The sequence below is a fragment of the Diaphorina citri genome, unplaced genomic scaffold (assembly GCF_000475195.1).
Source record: "Diaphorina citri unplaced genomic scaffold, Diaci psyllid genome assembly version 1.1 scaffold2091, whole genome shotgun sequence".
Taxonomy (NCBI): domain Eukaryota; kingdom Metazoa; phylum Arthropoda; class Insecta; order Hemiptera; family Psyllidae; genus Diaphorina; species Diaphorina citri.
This window is the reverse complement of record NW_007379516.1, coordinates 1-22,276: the sequence shown is the minus strand read 5'-3', so window position 1 is coordinate 22,276 and position 22,276 is coordinate 1. Positions and strand designations below refer to the sequence as shown.

General features: G+C 36.2%; 1 protein-coding gene across 1 annotated transcript; it reads left to right on the top strand.

Moving 5' to 3' along the window:
- The first annotated feature begins 416 nt into the window (after window positions 1-416).
- On the top strand, window positions 417-20,623 carry LOC113471124 (cadherin-related tumor suppressor-like). Its single transcript, XM_026830027.1, has 3 exons — window positions 417-776; window positions 1,739-5,518; window positions 19,680-20,623. Exons 1-3 carry the CDS (start codon window positions 417-419, stop codon window positions 20,607-20,609), a joined length of 5,070 nt encoding a protein of 1,689 aa, XP_026685828.1. The 3' UTR covers window positions 20,610-20,623.
- Window positions 20,624-22,276: the final 1,653 nt, after the last annotated feature.

Here is a 22,276-nt window from a genome sequence, read left to right as displayed (position 1 = left end):
TAACACCAATATATTCCTCATTCGGTTTGATTTCAAAGTTATTTTACCGTCGCGTCGTGTTGATTTTGTGTCGAATCGGTGTTAACACGTTGCTTGCCAGAGTGTGAAACTTTCTGTTCACGGATAGTAACTTTGTTCAGAGATGTATTTTTAAGTGATTACTATTAGTGTTAAGTGACCAGGATTAACTAACCATGGAATAACTTCATCATGTGCGATTTATAGCCGTTCTTCATGAAATAGTCTACAAGACAGCTTTCCTTAAAAGCAGCGCATGAAAAACGATGCAGCGCTGCATTTTGCTCTTCCTCTTAGGGCAGTGGTTTTTAATAGAAGCTCAAGGGCAAGGACCTGGAAGAAAGAGATCCCCATCGCCTCCAAACTACATTTCTGACACGGATTATGCCTCTGCCCAAATGCAATCTAGAGCTGTGGACACGCGGGTCCAGTTTGAGGTGTTGGAAGGACAACCAAGGGGCACAGCAGTTGGTTTTATTCCTATCAAACCAGGGTTCACCTACCGGTTTAATGAACCTCCTCGAGAGTTCATTATGAACAGCACAACAGGTGAAATAAGGACTTCAGTTGTACTAGATCGTGAGTCTCTCGCAACCGACCGTTTTGACCTGGTTGTGCTCTCTAGTCAACCAACGTATCCCATAGAAGTTCGAATATTTGTCGCGGATGTAAATGATAACCCTCCGGAGTTTCCCGAACCTAGTATATCGGTCTCGTTCTCGGAAAGCGCGGCTGCGGGTACTAAAGTCATGAGAGGGGTTACTCGATGAAAGTAGCTGTAGCTATCCATTGGTATAAGTAGGGCCATCGGCTATAATAAACGCCCTTTACAGCTACCCAAGCACAGAGCCAAAAAACATGGACTGCCGGGGATTGAACCCGGGACCTCCGGTGTGCAAGCCTAGTGTGATACTCAATCGGGCACGGAGCTATGCAAGCGTTTCCAAACCTTATGAAAGATGAAATTTTGAAAACGCCTTCTTGCCGTTGTGCGGCATTTAATATTTTATTGATGGAAAAGGACTACAATCTAATTAAGTTTTATTTAGTTTAACTCTGTCTGATTGGCTGAAATTTTCGCAATCAACCAATCAAATTCTTGATCCAACTGTTAAATATCAGATTGTGACCCCAGCTATGCCGTTATCAGTGCGGTCCAATGAGCATCCAGCTGGTAATGCCTAGTATGTGTGTAGTCCCAAGTCTGGTAGTCTGGTAACTAGGCTTGTAATCCGCCAATACGGAAGGCGCCGGGTTCAAACCCCCACGTGCTGTCAACAGATTTGCAATGTGCCGAGATTTGTCCAACAGGCTGGTTTCTTTTTATATGGATTAACCCCTTTTTTGTGCGTATTGCTACTTGCGGTGCGATAGCAATAACGGTTCACCCGTTCTTAGTGACGGGAAAAATCCCGTGAGTTTGTTAAAATGATTTTCTGAGGTAGATTGAACGATTATTAATTTATTATAGGTCAAGATTTTAGGGATTTCTGTTTTACCGGTTGAACATACTTATTATGCATCAAGTTGAACATTGGTAGGTGCAATGAAGGTAGGGATTACGAAATCAGTGTTTACCAATTCGATCCAATAAAGGGTTGAAAGCAGAATGTGATAAGTTCTATCTGATAAGGCCATTTTTTTTTTTTTCAATTGGTTTTAGTAGTGTAGAACTGTAGATCATAGCGTCCAAGTTTCTGATACCCTACAAAATTCAAAGGCTAAAGTGACGGCAAATCCGAGCGGTGAAACGTCGTATCTGTATTTGCAAACAACCGGGAAACTAGATCGGGAAACTGTAGACTTTTATCAGTTGAACATATCTGCCCGGGACGGTGGCACTCCCACTCGGTATGGATACCTGCAGGTCAACGTAACCATCTTGGATGTGAATGACAATCCACCAATATTTGCACATTCAGTTAGCGACTATAGTGTGTCGCTCAATGAAAGTGTACTGCCAGGCACCAAAGTTTTACAAGTAATCGCAACGGACAATGACCAGGGGGACAATGCAAAGATAACTTATTATCTGTCTGAAACTGAAAGAAAATTTACAGTAAATCCTGATACGGGAGAAATTTTTACTTCCGAAAAGTTGGAATGTCCTCAACAGAACTGTCAACAACAGAGACCAGGTGGAAGCTGCCCAAAAAGTTGTGTATTCACAGTATTCGCCAGGGATCATGGCTCTCCAAGACAAGATGGACGGACCTATGTAACTGTTAATTTGTTGGATGCCAATGATCATGATCCTGTTATCAAGTTTCGTTATTTCCCATCTACCGCTGGCTTTGCCACAGTGGATGAAAACGCTATCAATGGTTCTGTGGTGGCAGCCGTGTCTGTAGTAGATCCAGATGAAGGATTGAATGGTGAAACGAAAGTTGAAATTAGATCTGGAAATGAAATGAATCATTTTCGATTAGAAAGTACACAGAGCTTTGACATTGTCCGTGTCAATGGACTATTAGATAGAGAACATATCAATAAATACAACTTGACCATCATAGCCACCGATAAGGGCAACCCTCCTCGCACTGCCACAGCTTTTCTCATCATCCACGTGAACGATGTCAATGATCATGAACCTGTGTTTGAGAAGAGTGAATACTCCGCTGTACTTAGTGAACTGGCACCTGCTGGCTCCTATGTTGCAGGTATAACTGCCACTGATGAAGATACCGGTGTTAATGCTCAAATATTTTACGCATTCGTGTCTGGAAATGAACATCAATGGTTCGAAATTAACCCCACATCTGGTCTGATAACAACCAAAAGTAAACTCGATCGAGAGAAACAAGATTCAATCGAACTCAAAATATCAGCAAGAGATGGAGGGCCTAATCCTAAGTGGGCATACACACAACTGAAAGTTAGTATTCTCGACGAAAATGATGAAAAACCTCAATTTACTCAAAACGTATTGAATATTTCTTTGTTGGAAAATTCGGCTGCAAATACACTTGTTGCAACATTGACTGCAAGTGATCATGATCAGGGTACGAATGGAAGTGTGACCTATTCTCTCCACCAAGATGTCAACTTCTTATATCCTGGAATATTCAGTTTAGATTCAATAACTGGACAATTGACAGTGAAAACTAAACTTGACCGTGAAACTATAACTGATTATGAACTCAAGGTCATCGCAAAGGATCATGGAACACCCCCACAATCTTCAACAGCCACCGTGTTCCTCTTTATTGAAGATGTCAATGATAACAATCCCGTATTCTACCCTTCACAATATTTCAAGCAAATTCCAGAGGATACACAAGTTGGGGTATCAATAGTACAAGTATCTGCTTATGATTTAGATTGTGGTAAGAACGCTCAGGTTACGTATAGTATAGAAAGTGGTAGTGAAGGTTTGTTTCATATCAACGACACCACAGGAATATTGAGTTTGAAAGCATCTCTTATTAATTCAAATAAGGAACTATATCGTCTGAAAATTTCAGCTGTTGATGGTGGCAATAGAAAAGCAACTGAAAATGCAATTGTTGAAATAATTAAAAACTCGATGGTTGAGACACTAGAGTTCGAACATTACAATGGATATACGTTTTCAATACTTGAAGATCATGACAAAATGCAAGAAAACTTGGGACGTGATGTGGGAAAAATCAAAATAAGAAATTCAGATATGCAAGCAACGATTGATCAGATAAAATATGCTATTGTCTATGGAGATCCCAAAAAGAAATTTGAAATCAACGATAGAACAGGTGAGATAATTACTGCAGCAAAATTAGATCGCGAGGAGCAGTCTATTTACAATCTTGTTGTCTCTGCACGTAGTAGACTTTCTTATGGTAAAACCTTTGTTAATATCACTCTGTTGGATTTGAATGACAATGCTCCAATTTTCAATCGAGATAAAGATGAAATTACAATTCCAGAGAATGCAGCAGTGGGGCAGGAAATCTATGTGGCCCGTGCAAGAGACAGAGATTCTGGTGTAAACAGTAGAATTTTCTACTCACTAAGTTCCAATCCCGATGATCAATTTAAAATTGTGGAGACTAATGGAGTAATATATCTAAACAAACCTATCCAATCACCCCCAGGGAGCACACTTACTATTGAAATTGTGGCCTCTGACTCGGGTAAACAGTCTCTGTCCTCCAAACATTCAGTCAATGTTTACATCCAAGACGTCAATGATCACACGCCCGTGTTTGATATGAGCAGTTATGAAACATCACTTCTTGAATCCACACCTGTAAATAATCGATTTTTCGAATTGGTTGCAAAAGATAGTGACTTGGGGAATAACGGATTTGTATCTTACTCTATTATAGAAGGGAATGGTGAGGATAAGTTTGGAATCTTCCCAGATGGATTCATGTATGTGCGTAATTCTCTTGATAGGGAAACTCGAGATTACTATGCATTGACAGTATTAGCTGAAGACCATGGTAAATATCCTAGAAGCTCTTCAGTGCCCGTGGTTATTCATATTATTGATGAAAATGATAACAAACCCGAATTTTCAAATAGCTCATTTGTCTTTTCAGTTATGGAAAACTTACCCCCTGACTCATTCGTAGGGAAACTGATTGCAACAGATAAAGACGTTGGTAGAAATGCTGAGCTTTCTTTTGCATTATCGAATGCTAAAGGAGATTTTGAAATCGATTCAAGAAATGGTTTCATCAAAACAATGCGATCTTTTGATCGTGAGAACTTATTACAAACAACAGGTCAGAACTTTATTTCTCTGGAAGCTACTGTTAGTGATAATGGATCACCTAGACTAAAAGATAAAGTAAAAGTTGATGTCTATATTACCGACCAGAATGATAATAGTCCTCAGTTCTTAAGAACGCCTTACAAAGTTCAAATATCTGAAGGTGCTTCAATAGGAACCCAAGTATTTCGTGTATCCACAATGGATGCTGATGAAGGACTCAATGGAGATGTTTACTACAAGATTATTTCGGGTAACGATGACGAGCATTTTTCTATTGACGAAGCAACTGGTCAAATAACTATATCAAAACTGCTAGATCGGGAAACTGTTTCAAAGTTCAACTTGAAAGTACTAGCACGTGATGCCGCTACTGTTGTTTCTAACCAACTGAGTTCCACAACCATGGTCACTATTGATGTGCTAGACGAAAACGATAATGCACCAATGTTTGTCAAAACTGAAAGTAAAATTTCTGTGTATGAAAATACCACTGTTAATACTCAACTCTTTCACTTCCAAGCTACTGATTCAGACATAGGAGTGAATAATGAAGTTTTGTTCTCAATAGGATCTGGAAATAAACGTGACACTTTTCATATGGATCCTGTCACCGGCATATTGTACCTTCATAAAAAGTTGGATTATGAAGAGATCAATTCCTATGTATTGAATGTGACAGCATCAGATGGAGGAACACCAAGATTATCAACGATATTCATGTTCACAATCAATGTAGAAGACTGCAATGATAATCCACCAAGTTTTCCCAACACAGCTATTGTTCGCCAAATTCGTGAGAACATCCCCATTAACACGATAAATGTGCCTATCACTTTTAAAAAGTTAAAAAAAAAAAAAAAAAAAAAAATGTTGTGTTCTTCTGGTCTCTGACATCAGTGTATCCCAATACAGAAAAGATGCTCACACTACCTGTACTGTGGCACTAGGGTTTGGGTTCATTAACACTACATCATATCTCATTTCTGACTCTCTGACTGAATTCACTGTGTATAAACACAACACAACCAACTCTGGCCAGGCTTGGAATTTCATTTGAAATTGGTTTTTATACATACTTTCAACTTTTTTTAGTTTGAAATTTGTCAAGTAAAGATCCATTTGTCGTTTTCTCTAAACCACTAGAAAAAGTTGGTTGTCAATTTTATCGAATTGCTTTTTTTTACTTTCTTTTACATTGTGTATTTTTGTTTTTCTACTGATTTTAAATTTTGCTACCCTGAATATGAAGCCTGTAAAATTAACATATGGTAATTGCTCCAACTCAAACCACAAAAAAAAGTGCAGTCAAACTATTTACTCCAATTTTATTTTTGTATGCTTGATATTCCGAGCCTGACGGAACTTTTTAAGCAACCAACATCCAAATCAACCTTGAAGAAATGAATAGATACCAGCTCAGGACCTACTGTTACTCTGTTCAACAAAACTTCACAAATTTCTTTAGGCAGTTCTTGATTTTTTTATTCTTACTACTAATGGGAGTGTGTGTGTGTGTGTGAAGATCAATCTAGGAAATAGTAGCGAACGTCCTCTAGGATCTGAACCTGATCTACTGGTCACTGGTCAAGTAAACAGAACAGACGAATAAGATAGCCTATCAATTGTAATCAATAGAAGAAATTACAGTTAAGTTTTTCTATATAAAGTTATATCTAACAAAAAAAAAAGTTAGACTTTACTTATTTATAGATAGTTTTATATAAAAAATTCGTTATAGGGTCTATTAGTCAATGTGAACGCCGCGTATGTTGACAGCATGAGCATCTATGTTTGATTTTCTGTTGGTTTTGTTTTACATGGTTCTTTTTGTGGATGTTCTTTATTTGAATGAAGATTATCATATGCTCTGATAACATTGCAGTTTCTTTGTCGTGTTTATCCTAATTTCTACTAATAACGTACCTATGTACGGTGCTCTTGAAATGGGGAAATCGATCAAAATAAACCAAAGAGTAAGAAACCACCCCAGGTTCTCGCATTTCCATGTTATTTCAACATTCAACCCACATGAGTTATATCGAGTTCATTTGACCTCGTAAGTTAGCTAATCAGATCTCGATTGTGAATGAAGGACCCGGGTTTGCAGTATTGTCTGCAAGATCAAGTGTGGTTCGGCTCATACTCCCGACACAGTCAACTAGAGACTAGAGACTCTCGATATACCTATAATAATATAAAAGACAAGATTCTGCAAAAGGTCACATGTGATATCGAGCTAGGAATAAGTAGAATATAATCTCTGTCTCACTCTCTTTTCAGTTGACATCTATCCCTCCAATATATTTTATTTCTCTATCTCTATCTCTCACATGTGGAATATCGTCGAGTTTATATTGTATGAAAGTTTCATAGCATAGCGGAATATTTGGAATATGAGACATTCAGAGTATTTCCAAGCTCTTTATATCTGCTAGATTTCTGGGCCTTGCACTCACGTATTATGAAGTTGCTCATTGTATCTACCTTAACTAAATAGGTACCTACATACAGTGAATAGGTTTGGTGTGGTAAATACTTCCGCTTTCCGCATATTTTTTTGAATGTATCCATATATCACCTGCCAAGATTAAGTCAGCAGGTTATAGTTCGGATTCTAGAGATCTAGATTGATTTTTTACAGTTCTAAATCGTCTACGAGTATACAGTATTTACAGCAAGCTTTTGTTTTTATATTTATACCTTTACCATGGTCCGTTACTGAAGTTACGTGAAGTCCATGTATGTAACATTGTCTCTAAAGGTTGTTCAGAGGAAAACCAGACTGAGCAAAGTGTAAGGTCCTAAAATATACATACCTTAACATAATACATTTGTATGTTACTGACGATCGCAATCCATGCCAGAATAAGGGTATGTGGGAGAAGATGAAGAATATGAAAATGAAATGTCATGCATATTAAAAGCTCATATTATCTCCCTCGCCTTCAATTGCCATCAAATTTCATATGCGTATTATTTAACATACAAGTAGGTACATAGGTATTATGTTGAAATAATATGATACCATCCATAATATTTTAGTCACAAGACACCCATAGGTACCTACCATAGAGTCATATCTTTCATGACTATTTACGTGTAAAGTTTTTTGCTGATGTTTTTATGGCATTTGTTTAATTTAAGTGACTTCATTTTTGTCACGAGCATGTCAAATTTTAGACAAAGGTTTTATTTTAAGAGCGAAGAAAAAAAAAACTTTCTCTGTTTCTTTTGTGAATAAATGAAAAAGTACATTACACGATAATCAGTTATTCCCCTAGTCGTTCTTTCCATTGTTGCTTACCTACACCTATTTATTTTTTCAATTACAAAACTTTCAATAGGCATGGGTTTTTTTCTGCTGTAAATTTCAAACTAGGGGTTCGCAATATCAACTTGAGATTATAATATTGTATTTTCTTTTAGTTCTTCAGATAAATTTCTTTGTTAATAAACGGTACATGCGTTTGCAACAAAGTGATTATGACTAGGTACTAAAAAAAAGACCAAAAATTGAAAATTAGAAACTTTTTCGAAATATAGTCCACTAAATATATTTAATAAATATATCTTATATTATAAGAACGTCCTTGATCTAACGTTTTCCGTTTGAGACTATTAAAATGCATATTTATGTATCCCTCGCTAGGATAGAAAGGTAGACTTACTATTGAGACACAAAATTTGTGAACAATGTGATCAATTGATTACGTATACTGATCATCTAAGTTGAGACCCATAAAGCTCTGAAGAAGCTCTGAAGTTTTGGTAGTTCGCCCATTGATAGTGGGTAGTTCGAAACTTCCAAATAGAGAGCCATTTCACAAAAGTTAGCACCAGTGCTCGGGCTAGTAAGACAATTGCAAATATTAAACAAAAACCTTTTTTGCCTGATGAATCCTTTAGGTTTTGAAGTCATTAAAACAACTTGGTTTATTTTATGAGAATAATTAATTAAATGTTTCCTGCGCGAAATTCAAGCCTGCAGAATGATTAGCATGTCCCCCTCCCTGTACATGACGTTTCCTGTGTTCCATGCTCCATATTATGTTCCATGCTAGCCTATCCAACCAGTTATACCTCGTACCCGGAGACCATTTCGTACAACGTCCGCCTCTCAAATATTTCTTTTCCTTTTCTTCCCACCTACTTTGTCCTGTTCTTCGCTTCTTCTGGTAATTACTGAACAACACCTACTCAGAAACTCGGAAGTAAAAGCTAGAATCATGATGTAGGTATGTACAAGAGAACAAGAAGGAAAGGCATGGGAGATTTTACGAATAAGAAATTTTGACACACGGATCTCATTAACTTGGGTTGGTACTATGTACTGAATGTTGTTAACATGTAATATTTCAACTACCTATAGGCCGAAGAATCAAAATGGTGTTGGAAGGAAAGAATGATTTCTGTGAAACCATTCCGAACCCCAGTTAACGTCTTTAGATTCCTAGGAAACACAGTCTCGAACAAATAGGTAGAAGAACATCCAAGTGAGAAATAAGAACAGTACAAAATTAAGACATTGTTACAAACAAAGGCTAATGACATGTTAGATAAATAACAGTTAACATCTAGTATCTAGTCCAAAACAAACAAACACAACAAATAGGTACCATACCCTCAATCCTCTATTTAACACAAAAGACAAAAAGAAATGGTTCGGAATTGACCCAGGGACGAAACAAAAATATCATGTCCCTAATGACCTCTTTGGTTCTAGGTGATCTATCAATGTGAGTTTGAGAAGTATGAGTATTGCTTTCATTGGAATTTACAAAGAATGTTCATAAGAAATACCCGTGCATTAGGGTAGGCAAATCTGTTTCTGGCTAAGGAGACAGAAATCAGCCTTTGCCGTCGAAATTTGAAAATGAATTGTTCAAGGACAATTTAGATTTTCCCATAATATCCACAACAACTTCACCCTTCCAAATCTGTTGGAGTGCTAAAGAGGTGCGTACCCACAGGTACTCAGCAACTTGTATTTAGTACTAAAATAAGAATACCAAGAAAAGTAAACTATTAAATTGAAAAGAACTTGACCATTATAAATCATCATTTAGATCTTGTATTGTTCCAACCGTAATATACCAAATGAGCACATCTATTGTTTAAAATGTACCCTTTGCGCTCATTAAAAAAGGTTCACAATATACTCATTGCGCTCACGAGTGAAATTTTCGATCCCTGCAGTGTGTATCAAGCAAATGATGCCTTAATATAAAATATGGATGATTATGAATATGAAATCCAATTGATCTGAAATGGACAAATAAATGAATAGCTAAAAATATTATGATATAAATCAGAATATTACGTGTAAACCTATGATTGGTGTGATACCAATAGGTATATTTTTTGATTAAAATTAACAAAGAAGGTGCATAAGGGAAGCATTTGAAATATTCTGAGGATGACTACCGATATATATTTTAAGTCCTTAACAAAAGTGTCCAAAATTTTCATTCATGGTATTTTATTATTATCCTTCGGATTAAATTTAGAAAACTGGTTTTGTCAAGGGACAATTTTTTTTTCTTCGAAGGGACAAAAGTATATATATTTCCTCTCCTCTACCTGAAATATTGTCATTTGTACAAAAGAAAAGTTCGTGTTTTTGGAAAGAATATATTCATTTTGTATTTCATATTGCACTGATCCTTTTACTCCTCTCTCCAATAGATAATAGTAATAGTGCCTAATCTGCTCGGATAGAACCAATGAGAGCCTTCCTTGATCTAACGTTTTCCGTTTGAGACTATTAAAATGCATATTTATGTATCCCTCGCTAGGATAGAAAGGTAGACTTACTATTGAGTCAAAAAATTTGTGAACAATGTGATCAATTGATTATACCGATCATCTAAGTTGAGACCCATAAAGCTCTGAAGAAGCTCTGAAGTTTTGGTAGTTCGCCCATTGATAGTGGGTAGTTCAAAACTTCCAAATAGAGAGCCATTTCACAAAAGTGCTCGGGCTAGTAAGACAATTGCAAATATTAAACAAAAACCTTTTTTGCCTGATGAATCCTTTAGGTTTTAAAGTCATTAAAACAACTTGATTCCTTCAACTCTTCAGTGGTGTGGTTTGGAAAAAGAAAAGGAGGCTTTTTCTTGAGCCCTATCTGAATATTAGATAGGAGTAGATCCTTTTCTTTCTATGTATTTTCATATAATTTCCATTACCCTCTTCTTAATTGTGGTGTCCTTTTACTTTCTGGGCGCAATCTCTAATTTTTGCACCTAATTAGACACATCAAAGCGTCATGTTGCGGGGATATTAGAGGGGCGATTGATTTTGGGCTGATTTTGGGTCCCAAATATCACGTGCTCTCCCTAAATTTAAATGTTATTGCATATTTAGTGTGCAAGAAACCCTCGTCGCTCGAATGATTTAGTACACCACTGAGCTCAAGCTCTCCAAGTCTTTCATTAAGTTTTTATAAGAAATGAAATAAAAATTTCCTCTTCTTCTTTGTTTTGTGTCGTTCGTTTGTTTTAATTATCATCAGACCTGAGGTGTTCCGAAATATTTGGGCCCCGCGATTGCTGTTTTATGGCTTTTGGTTTCTCTGCCCCAGACGAAATGAACGTATGAGGATATTTAGTCTTGTCTGGACAAGTAGGCTTCTTCCAGTGATCTGTAGCGTAGGAGATGCTCCTGCTAGACGCATATTTGATTAAAACTTATATGCATAAATATCTTATAGTGACCAGCGGGCCTTTGTTCAGCATTTGCGTTTCTTGCAACTTGTATCTAACCTACTTTATTTTAAAAATTGTAGATACCGATCAAACGATCCAAAGGAATTTCGGTACACCTTTGTATGTCTTCTCATGTGACAATGAATGGCGCAGGTTCAATTTGATTTGTCATCTACTCAACTTCCGTTATATCTAAATCAAATCGGACTTGTCCATTCTGTCCAAATACAAGGTTCCCATTTTATATTTTTTTCTATAGGTAGACCATGAGAGATTTTTGGACTCATTAGGGGAAAAAATCTAAGCCAGTTTTTATAATTTTGGCAAGAGTTGTCTACAATTTAGAGGAGTGCATCTACATCCAATAACAATAGTGTGATAACTTGTTGAAGGGTAGATATCGTGGAGCTAGATACAAGGATCAAAATCTCTTGTCTAAGACCGACAGCGACAGCCTTACTTTTAGCCATTGGCTGACAGATACACATACCTACATTTTCCAATTCTGATGAGTAGTTTTCGTCAGAATATACACGGAAAAAAGTGTTGGTTACAGTCGTCTTATGCATTTCATCAGGTGTGAGGATGGTCTAGTAAAGTCTCGTTACATCAAGAAGTGTTTTAGACATGCTATCACAGCCCAACATCGAGTCTTCAATAAGGAACCTCCTCTGATAGGGATCACCTGTAATTACCGTATTTTTGACAGTGACTAGAAAGATCCCTGTTCGTTCCACTGCCTATCAGACCAGAAAAAAATCCCTTTGCTATGATCTCTGATCGTCTAGAAGCAGGGAATGAGTGGTGACCAAAATTGTAAGGAAAAAACCCATCTTTACATCTAAAAATAAAAGAAGGGAAGAGAGAAAATGAAGAAAAAGAGAGGGAGGGATTAGTAGATTCGTAGAGGCTTAACCCATCCTTTAGGGGGTGGGAAGGAGAAACAGGAAAGGATGAGACAAGGAAGAAATAAAAGGGGAGAGAGAAAATGGAGGGTGGGAAAGAAAGAGAAAGAGAGAGGGAGAAGAGAGAGGAACAAGAGAGAGGAAGAGAAAGATGAGACAAGAAAAAATGTGTCAACCGAGCTTGAATGATGGATGAAGGTCATTAGGATTAGAATATTAGATCTAGTATAAAATGAAGCTAAATCTAAGAACCACTGGGTCTCTAAATATCCTAGGTAGCTAATAGAAGCACCGTAGGAATGTTAAGAAAGGTTACACACTGGTTGGTAAAACTCAATAGTTAAGGCTGAATTTAGGGAGTTTTGAACCTGTTGAAAATACAAAGTTGAGTCACTTATATTGGTGTTGAGAATGGAAGAGGAGGGTCTACAATTTTAATCTGGAGGGCCTACAATTTTAGTTAGAGAAGGGAAGGGTCAACGTAAAACAGCCACATTTCGCAAGAAACGCCGAAACTATTTAAAAAGGAAAAGGCTAGGAAGAAGAAGAGGGCTTTAAAATATCATAGCCCAAACAGGACCCAAAGGACAATGAAAAACTGCCGAGAATAGACTCGCCCCAAAAACTGAATATGACTGAAAATTACCACAAGCGCATTACCCGGCTAAAGCCACTCAAAGAGAAAGCAAAAAGACCTTTACTCCATCTGAGTTTACCTAACTTCATGCCTGTAAAAGGATCTAGCGAGGGGTTGTTTGGATCCCCTTAAACCCAGGTGAAAATAAATTAATAGTTTTCATGATGTGTGAGGGTTTTGATATTTGGGGGTTGATTGTATAATATACAGAGTACAACCAACTATCGTGATCTCATACCTGTGAATATACAGGGAATATGAAAATCTTGTTACAATGTGTCGTTAATATTGGATTGGAAAACCAAGAAATTTTCTTTCAAGATAACTTTTCATAAGAGTAAAAAAAGTCATAGTATAGGGGAGACAGAAATAATATGTACAAGTATCTACATATATCTAGGAGTCATCCATTTGAAAGGAAAAAAAAAAAAATATCCAGATAAATCATCATATTATTACAAAAATAAAAACCCCTTTTAGCCCTATATTATCATTACATTCCAGTGAATACTTTGAGGTAAATTAAAAGTGTGCCATACTGAAGAAATTACGAGGGGCAAAAGACAGTTTGTCCCCTGTGTCTGATGTCATTTCAGCCCCGTACACCTTGTACTAGATAAATACCGCGATAAAAGGTTTTATTGATTGTAGGCTTTAAATTGATCCTTTTCAAAAATAACCAGGTGATGGTTCAGTATCTCTTTTTCTCCCCAGTTTCATATTTTGGTTCATGGTTTCAAACGTTTGAACAGAGGTGTCATCCAGAGGTTGCCGGGTTGATATCACAAAACATCTTGCAACATCTAAACTACATAATTTTATGTTTCTAAATTAGTACTTACCCGGATGGATAAACGATAATAAAAATTTAAAGTCAATCGAATACAACCGATAGATTTAGATTACGTAAGAAATAATGGATTTTGTTGTATTATTTCTATAATCATCTGATGTTTTCTTTACAGGTTCTTGAATTGATGACCAAGAATAAAATGGACATTTGGTAGTCATATGACTAAGACTGGTAAGAGTACTAACAGGTGGAGGTACCTACATACGCGTGGATGAGATCAGTAGAAATTAGGACGATGTTTAGAAGCTAATGAGTAGGTATACTTACCTAGTAGAAAGTACAATATAGGGATTGATTTGTCTTCAATTAAAAAAGCTCTATTCATGCAGAGTAGAAGGAAACTCACCATTGTTGGAAGATTTTCAGGAGTGAGAGCAAATGACCAAAGGTCTTACCTGAAAAGAAAATAAAATACCTAGTAGAAAGTACAATATAGGGATTGATTTGTCTTCAATTAAAAAAGCTCTATTCATGCAGAGTAGAAGGAAACTCACCATTGTTGGAAGATTTTCAGGAGTGAGAGCAAATGACCAAAGGTCTTACCTGAAAAGAAATAAAATAAAGTAGGTTAGATACAAGTTGCAAGAAACGCAAATGCTGAACAAAGGCCCGCTGGTCACTATAAGATATTTATGCATATAAGTTTTAATCAAATATGCGTCTAGCAGGAGCATCTCCTACGCTACAGATCACTGGAAGAAGCCTACTTGTCCAGACAAGACTAAATATCCTCATACGTTCATTTCGTCTGGGGCAGAGAAACCAAAAGCCATAAAACAGCAATCGCGGGGCCCAAATATTTCGGAACACCTCAGGTCTGATGATAATTAAAACAAACGAACGACACAAAACAAAGAAGAAGAGGAAATTTTTATTTCATTTCTTATAAAAACTTAATGAAAGACTTGGAGAGCTTGAGCTCAGTGGTGTACTAAATCATTCGAGCGACGAGGGTTTCTTGCACACTAAATATGCAATAACATTTAAATTTAGGGAGAGCACGTGATATTTGGGACCCAAAATCAGCCCAAAATCAATCGCCCCTCTAATATCCCCGCAACATGACGCTTTGATGTGTCTAATTAGGTGCAAAAATTAGAGATTGCGCCCAGAAAGTAAAAGGACACCACAATTAAGAAGAGGGTAATGGAAATTATATGAAAATACATAGAAAGAAAAGGATCTACTCCTATCTAATATTCAGATAGGGCTCAAGAAAAAGCCTCCTTTTCTTTTTCCAAACCACACCACTGAAGAGTTGAAGGAATCAAGTTGTTTTAATGACTTTAAAACCTAAAGGATTCATCAGGCAAAAAAGGTTTTTGTTTAATATTTGCAATTGTCTTACTAGCCCGAGCACTTTTGTGAAATGGCTCTCTATTTGGAAGTTTTGAACTACCCACTATCAATGGGGGAACTACCAAAACTTCAGAGCTTCTTCAGATCTTTATGGGTCTCAACTTAGATGATCAGTATAATCAATTGATCACATTGTTCACAAATTTTCTGTCTCAATAGTAAGTCTACCTTTCTATCCTAGCGAGGGATACATAAATTTGCATTTTAATAGTCTCAAACGGAAAACGTTAGATCAAGGACTCGATACGTGAAAGCACCTCAAGACCGATGAAGTCACAAAAGGGCAGTAAAAAACGGATAGTACTTAGAATGCAATAGAGCTGAAAGTTGCAGCCATATTTTTTTGCAACTCAGTAGGGCAATAATTTACAAACAAAAATATATTAAACGTACGAATTTATGCTTGAGAAACAAATTGCATAGCATCATGTATGAAGGAATAACAAACGGACCAGACCATCCTAATACTATTGGAGTTGGTGTTTTCTTCAACTGGTACCATCTGATTCACATTACCTATCTTTGGCTTATCTAGCTTGAGCTTTTACACAACTGATCTTATAGCCTAAAGAACATAATATTGTGTTCTTTATTTAGTGTCTAAAATGATGCACCAGTTGGCTTTTGCTTCTCGTAGGGGCAATAGGTATGACATTTGAGCTAATTTAGGAGCACTCACAGTAAACCAGCTCTGATTGAAAAGGAAGTGGTCATAATAATTATCAAAATTGACATATAACCAGACAGCATCTGTCTCTTGTTTTCTGAAATTTCAAATTGGCAATTATTAATTTCTTATAGCCTAAAGAACATAATATTGTGTTCTTTATTTAGTGTCTAAAATGATGCACCAGTTGGCTTTTGCTTCTCGTAGGGGCAATTGAGCTAATTTAGGAGCACTAACAGTAAACCAGCTCTGATTGAAAAGGAAGTGGTCATACTAATTATCAAAATTGACATATAACCAGACAGCATCTGTCTCTTGTTTTCTGAAATTTCAAATTGGCAATTATTAATCAGGCGCCATGCGTAGAATTTAAAATTCAGATGGAACTGTTTGTCTTAAATGTTGAACACAAATGAATATAAAACCACTGACCCAAGTCTTTCTTCGCTTATTCAGGAACCACAGGAATCAGAATCAAGGTTGAGAACAGCTCAGAAATTAGCAGTATGATTTATTGCTTTTGCAAGTTTAAAGTTTAGTGTACCTATGATTTGAACAAGAAGTTTTTCAGTTAGGAAGTTTTTAACTGTAAATGATCATTTGAATATGTTTGTGATGTCGATGCTGAATGCTTGGAGATTAAAGACGATCGTACATCTCGCTTGCCTCATCTATACCAGAACTTTCTGATAAGGGGTAACATTATAATATCAATGTTCTGGATTACACAGTGGAATTGTTCAGATGAATAATGAAATGTAACACAAGAATTTCAGGATTTTCCAGCAATGATTAAATTTAAATTAAAAGTTACATACAGTAATAATGACATGACATGTTATTCTTGGAGGTCATCAAGGACAAGACCATAGTAAGTGCATTAGAAGAGACCATCTTTCATAGAACACTAGTGGAATTGTTCAGATGAATAATGAAATGTAACACAAGAATTTCAGGATTTTCCAGCAATGATTAAATTTAAATTAAAAGTTACATAGGTACAGTAATAATGACATGACATGTTATTCTTGGAGGTCATCAAGGACAAGACCAAAGTAAGTGCATTAGAAGAGACCATCTTTCATAGAACACAACAAATACTAAATAGGTTATTTGATTTTTCTGATGGCGTGATCCATTAATCATTCCAAGTAAAGAGATCACTTCAAAATTGAAGTAGGTATTTAAGTCCGATCTACTTAAGAAGTATTTTTCAGTCCAAATATTCAAGCCTGTTGGATTTAACCTGTTTGTGTTCAATTTGTTTCCCTCGATATATTGAAAACTAGAAACGAAAGACACAAATTTCCCTTCTGTCTCTTTTACGAGTATTCGTTTGCCTTGTTTCTCCTTCTGATCATTCTGCAAGAAAGGGGAATCATTGAAAGCATCAATTGCTTGCAATGATTTCTTTCCTCTTCGACTTCCTCTATACAACCTATTTCTCCTCCTTTTAAAGCAACATGAGGGTATCAAAAATACGTCCTTCTGACAACAAGGGTTAAACCCATCAGCCTGCAGTGGGTGTCAGATAGTATTCAGATGATCTGATTTGTAGATTAACTTCTTTTAATATATCTTCAAGTTCTGGGCTTCTGGTATTTGAAATTTCATTTCGGAAATGCGAACGACCCAGCATTAGAACCTCTAGACCTCTTTCTATTTTTTTTAAATACATTCTCGTGTTACACGGCTCACCACGTAAATTACATGATGTTAAGCTCTGTTCTGTTAAATGCAGATCCATAACATACCTAGAGCCAAGAGTAAAATATACATATGTATTTAGCATTTATGCTCCTATATTACCTATTCTATCACTGACTAGCTCCCTTTCTCAAGTCTCCAAACCCAAAACTTGTGTCCAAAAATCCCTATGAATCAAACTAGTAAGGAATGACATGCCACAAATTCTCGTCTTGAACTAAGCCTTTTATAACTCGTAGTTCAATGAACTGTAACTCAGAAGAAGGGCCCTAACGGGAACACTGATGGCCCAAAATGGGATTAGGTCACTTCACGAAAACAAGTTGACATGTAATATTGAATAGTGATAGGTAATTAGACTTAATCAGAAGGCAATTTCTCCTTCTTTTAGAATGAGTACATAGTACCTACTTAAACGAGTACGCAACAGGGAAAAGGAGGCAAGATACCTACTTTTCGAAGTTCCCGTATACATTTCTTAAAGATACGTATAAGAAGGTAAGAAACAAAAATACCTTAAGACTTAATATTCATATGTTAATGTATAAATACTGGGTGTTTCTGAGAACCCCTCCGGACTTTGAGACATAGGAAATGATCGTAATTAGTAGAAATCCGAAACAGGTTTACACACTAGAAAATAATGTAGGTACAATAAGTAGGTACTAGGTAACTTAGAAGATTTTTGATTTTTCAACGTTGTGAAAAACTTTTGCTTGATGGATAAGATTTTGAATTTTTCTACGGGGTGTTTGTTTTTTCTTGTAATAGGAAACTACGAAAACAAAGTTCACTTAATTGGGTGGGGGGGAGGGGACACTAGAAAAATTAAACCCAAAGGCTTTCGATGGAGAAATATTTTTTGACACCCTGTAGATTTATAGGTACCTATATCTACACATAATACCTACGAATATATATTTTATTTTTCTAAAAGAAGATTAAAGTTTAAAGAAATATTATGTGGGAAATAATTTCGAAGTTATTTGTAAAGTGGCTTTGGTTTTGCCTTGGTTAAATGTGTGTGCATCAAAGAGCTCTCGAGTTTCTTTTATGTTTTTAAATACTTTGGAGTTATAAATGTTAATGTTATAAATATGTAACTCCTAACTATGTACTATTCTTGGACGTAACGTAATGTGTTATTACAATAAGCTCCTCTATAAAGTATACAAACTTATCTATGTAGATAGTAGTCAATTTATCTTCTTCCTCTCTCAAAGTTGAAAGGGTTGAATTCATAGGCTCCTCTATGTTCTCTACAGAATGGGTTGCAGTGATTACTGATACTGACTATAGTGTGTCCAGATCAATGTGACAGCAAGCTCCTCTATGTTCTCTACAGAATGGGTTGCAGTGATTACTGATACTGACTATAGTGTGTCCAGATCAATGTGACAGCAAAAAAAAAAGGCATTGTTGCCAAACATGCCAAACTCTAAAAGGGGAAGCTATATTGCACAGTGCTTCCTCCGAAAGTGAAACAAAGTCAGGTAAGGCGATATCCACCTTATCTGTTCTGGAATCCAACCTCTGAACTTAGAGCTACTTCTGCATTTTAAAAGAGAGAGTTTATCAAAAATAGACCTTTACCTGAATTGCAACAATGTAAGGATTTCCTGCAATCTGATTGGTTCCTTCATTTTGGGTTGATGACTCATTGCTGTCACATTGATCTGGATGAACTATAGGTAGGACTCAGTGGATGCACTTGTTTACAGGAATATAAGGTGGTCTTTCCCTTTCCTTACTTGAAATTTCCAACAATAGGAACAAAAGTTGAACATAAAACCCTCCCAAGACCAATCTCTCGGACAAACTTGTCATAAGAGAGACTAACAAATTAGCGGACCCTGTCAGTTTATTCATTCACAAAGTAAGGTGGAATTGTGGATTAAAATACGAATAATAAAAGCATGAAGTGTATGGATCTCTCATATACGAGGAGAAATAGGTTGTATAGAGGAAGTCGAAGAGGAAAGAAATCATTGCAAGCAATTGATGCTTTCAATGATTCCCCTTTCTTGCAGGAGACGAATAAGATAGCCTATCAATTGTAATCAATAGAAGAAATTACAGTTAAGTTTTTCTATATAAAGTTATATCTAACACCAAATTCGTGAGAACATCCCCATTAACACGCCTATAGTAACTGTGACTGCTGAGGATCCTGATTCTGGAATCAACGGCAAGATATTGTATGCCATTTCCAAACAAGAGCCAGAAAATAGCCAACATCCAGACAAATTCCATTTTCACATTAATCCGAAAACAGGTGTTATACATACGTTGCTACCAATTGACCGAGAATCTGTGGATACGTTTAGACTGACTGTTGTAGCTACAGATCAAGCCATACCAGAATCAAACCGGCTATTTGCAGAAAAGTTAGTGACGGTTATTGTAGAAGATACGAATGATAATGCACCTCAGTTTGTCTCGATGAATGCCGCTATTCTACCCCAACAAAAATCCTATGGCGCTATGCAGATTATGCAAATACAAGCGAAGGACCTGGACTCTGGAACAAATGGACTTGTCACTTATGAACTCACCAGTGGTAATATGGACATCTTTCGTCTACATCGTAGTACAGGTGTTCTCAACCTGAAGTACTTCATCTCGGATCCTCTACCTAGATATCAGATCTCAGTGAAAGCAACTGATGAAGCAGTTCAATCTGATAGAAAATCTACAGACGCTTATGTCACCCTTATCAGCCCTGGCACTTCAGGACCTGCATTTGAAGAAAACGAGTATAGTGGCAGTGTGTACGAGAATGAACCTCCAGGCACAAGCATATTGACTGTCAAAGCTGAACAACAAAACGCTGAAATCGAATACTACGTGACGAATATTACAACCACTGCAGGAAAACAAGTGAATCGACTGTTTGATATTGACACCAAACTTGGCATCGTAACTACAGCTCAGATTTTGGATAGAGAGGCTGGCGCAGAGATCTATGACGTCGAAGTGTATGCTGTGGTGGTCAACACTGAAAGCCCACAGACATCTAAAACTAAGGTAAGATCATCATCATTAATGTTTTGTTAAGTTTTTTTGTAGAGTCCTAATGCAAGATTAATCATCTAACGGTAAACAACAGAAGGTAATAAGTTGTTCATGATTTAATTCTGAACGTATCCAGTATCCACATTTATGCTATGGCTAAATTCTCAATACCAAGTCAATCAAAGACATTTACTACCTACTTACTTGACGAAACTGAAAATTCAAGAAGGCATCATGGAAAGGTTTCTTTTGTCAAAGCTGTTCTATATTATTTTATGGATTTTACTGAGAAAAAAGTGATTTTACCGTAAATATCACAGTTTATCTTATCTTTTCAAAGTAATTTTGTATTTGAAGGTCCCCTTTTCATACATTATAGGTATTACTAAGTTCATAGTATTGTGTATTATACTCCTAATGGGTAATAATGATAGAGATTAGCTTAATTTTATTATTATTATTTTGTTATCATCTAAACACATAAAATAACTTTAACATAAATTACGTAAACTTCCAAGTTCTTTGTGAGGAATAAAGTTAAATTCAATGTTTTTCTTTTTTTTTTTATGCGAAGTTGTTTATTTTCAATCTTGAGGTGGATTTTACATTAGAACATTGGAATTTATTAGATTGCTATATGTTGATCTTACATTTTATGATTGCATCGAAATTTCAACATTGCACATTACCTATCCATCTTGAAAAGTGCCATCTCAATGCAACCAACCTATATTAGTTTTCCTTTTAGAGTTGTGATTCTCTTTTGAGAATACCTGTTCAGGTTATCATGTTCGAAACCCTTGAATACTTCTTTAACGGTTTCAGCTTTCTGTCTAACTAAAGCCGTTCAAAAGGTATTCACGGGTTTCCAGCTCTTATACTTTTTCCTCACTCTATATAAATCTGGAATCCGAAGACCAAACTACTAAAGTTTTGATTCAGTTCGATCGCATCCAAAAATTAGGAACAATGCCTATTGTGTTCAACTCATATGTTTGAACCGCCTCTAGGTATACCTATTCAGTAGATTTGTATTTGGAGAAGAAACTTTTCTTGAGATAAAATCAATTAGTACCTATCCGACCAAATTGAGGCATCCTGTTTAAAAATACACTAAGTAATTGTAATTTTATTATATTAGAAAAAAAAACTATGAATTCAACCCTTTCAACTTTGAGAGAGGAAGAAGATAAATTGACTACTATCTACATAGATAAGTTTGTATACTTTGTATTATATCACATTGGACTAAAATATCCCCCTGTAATATATGTTCCCCATAATATGTCAAAATATATGAGACCTTGGTTAGACTGCGGGGGTAAAGGGATTTTTCAGTCTTATCCCAGGAGGATGAACAAGGTATATATTTCTACTCTATTCTTTTATTCTTTAACCGAACGAAACTACTCTGCACTCCACACACACAGAAACGTCGTAGCGTTTTATCAATATGTGGGGAGTGGAGACCACAGATCAATCTAGGAAATAGTAGCGAACGTCCTCTAGGATCTGAACCTGATCTACTGGTCACTGGTCAAGTAAACAGAACAGACGAATAAGATAGCCTATCAATTGTAATCAATAGAAGAAATTACAGTTAAGTTTTTCTATATAAAGTTATATCTAACAAAAAAAAAGTTAGACTTTACTTATTTATAGATAGTTTTATATAAAAAATTCGTTATAGGGTCTATTAGTCAATGTGA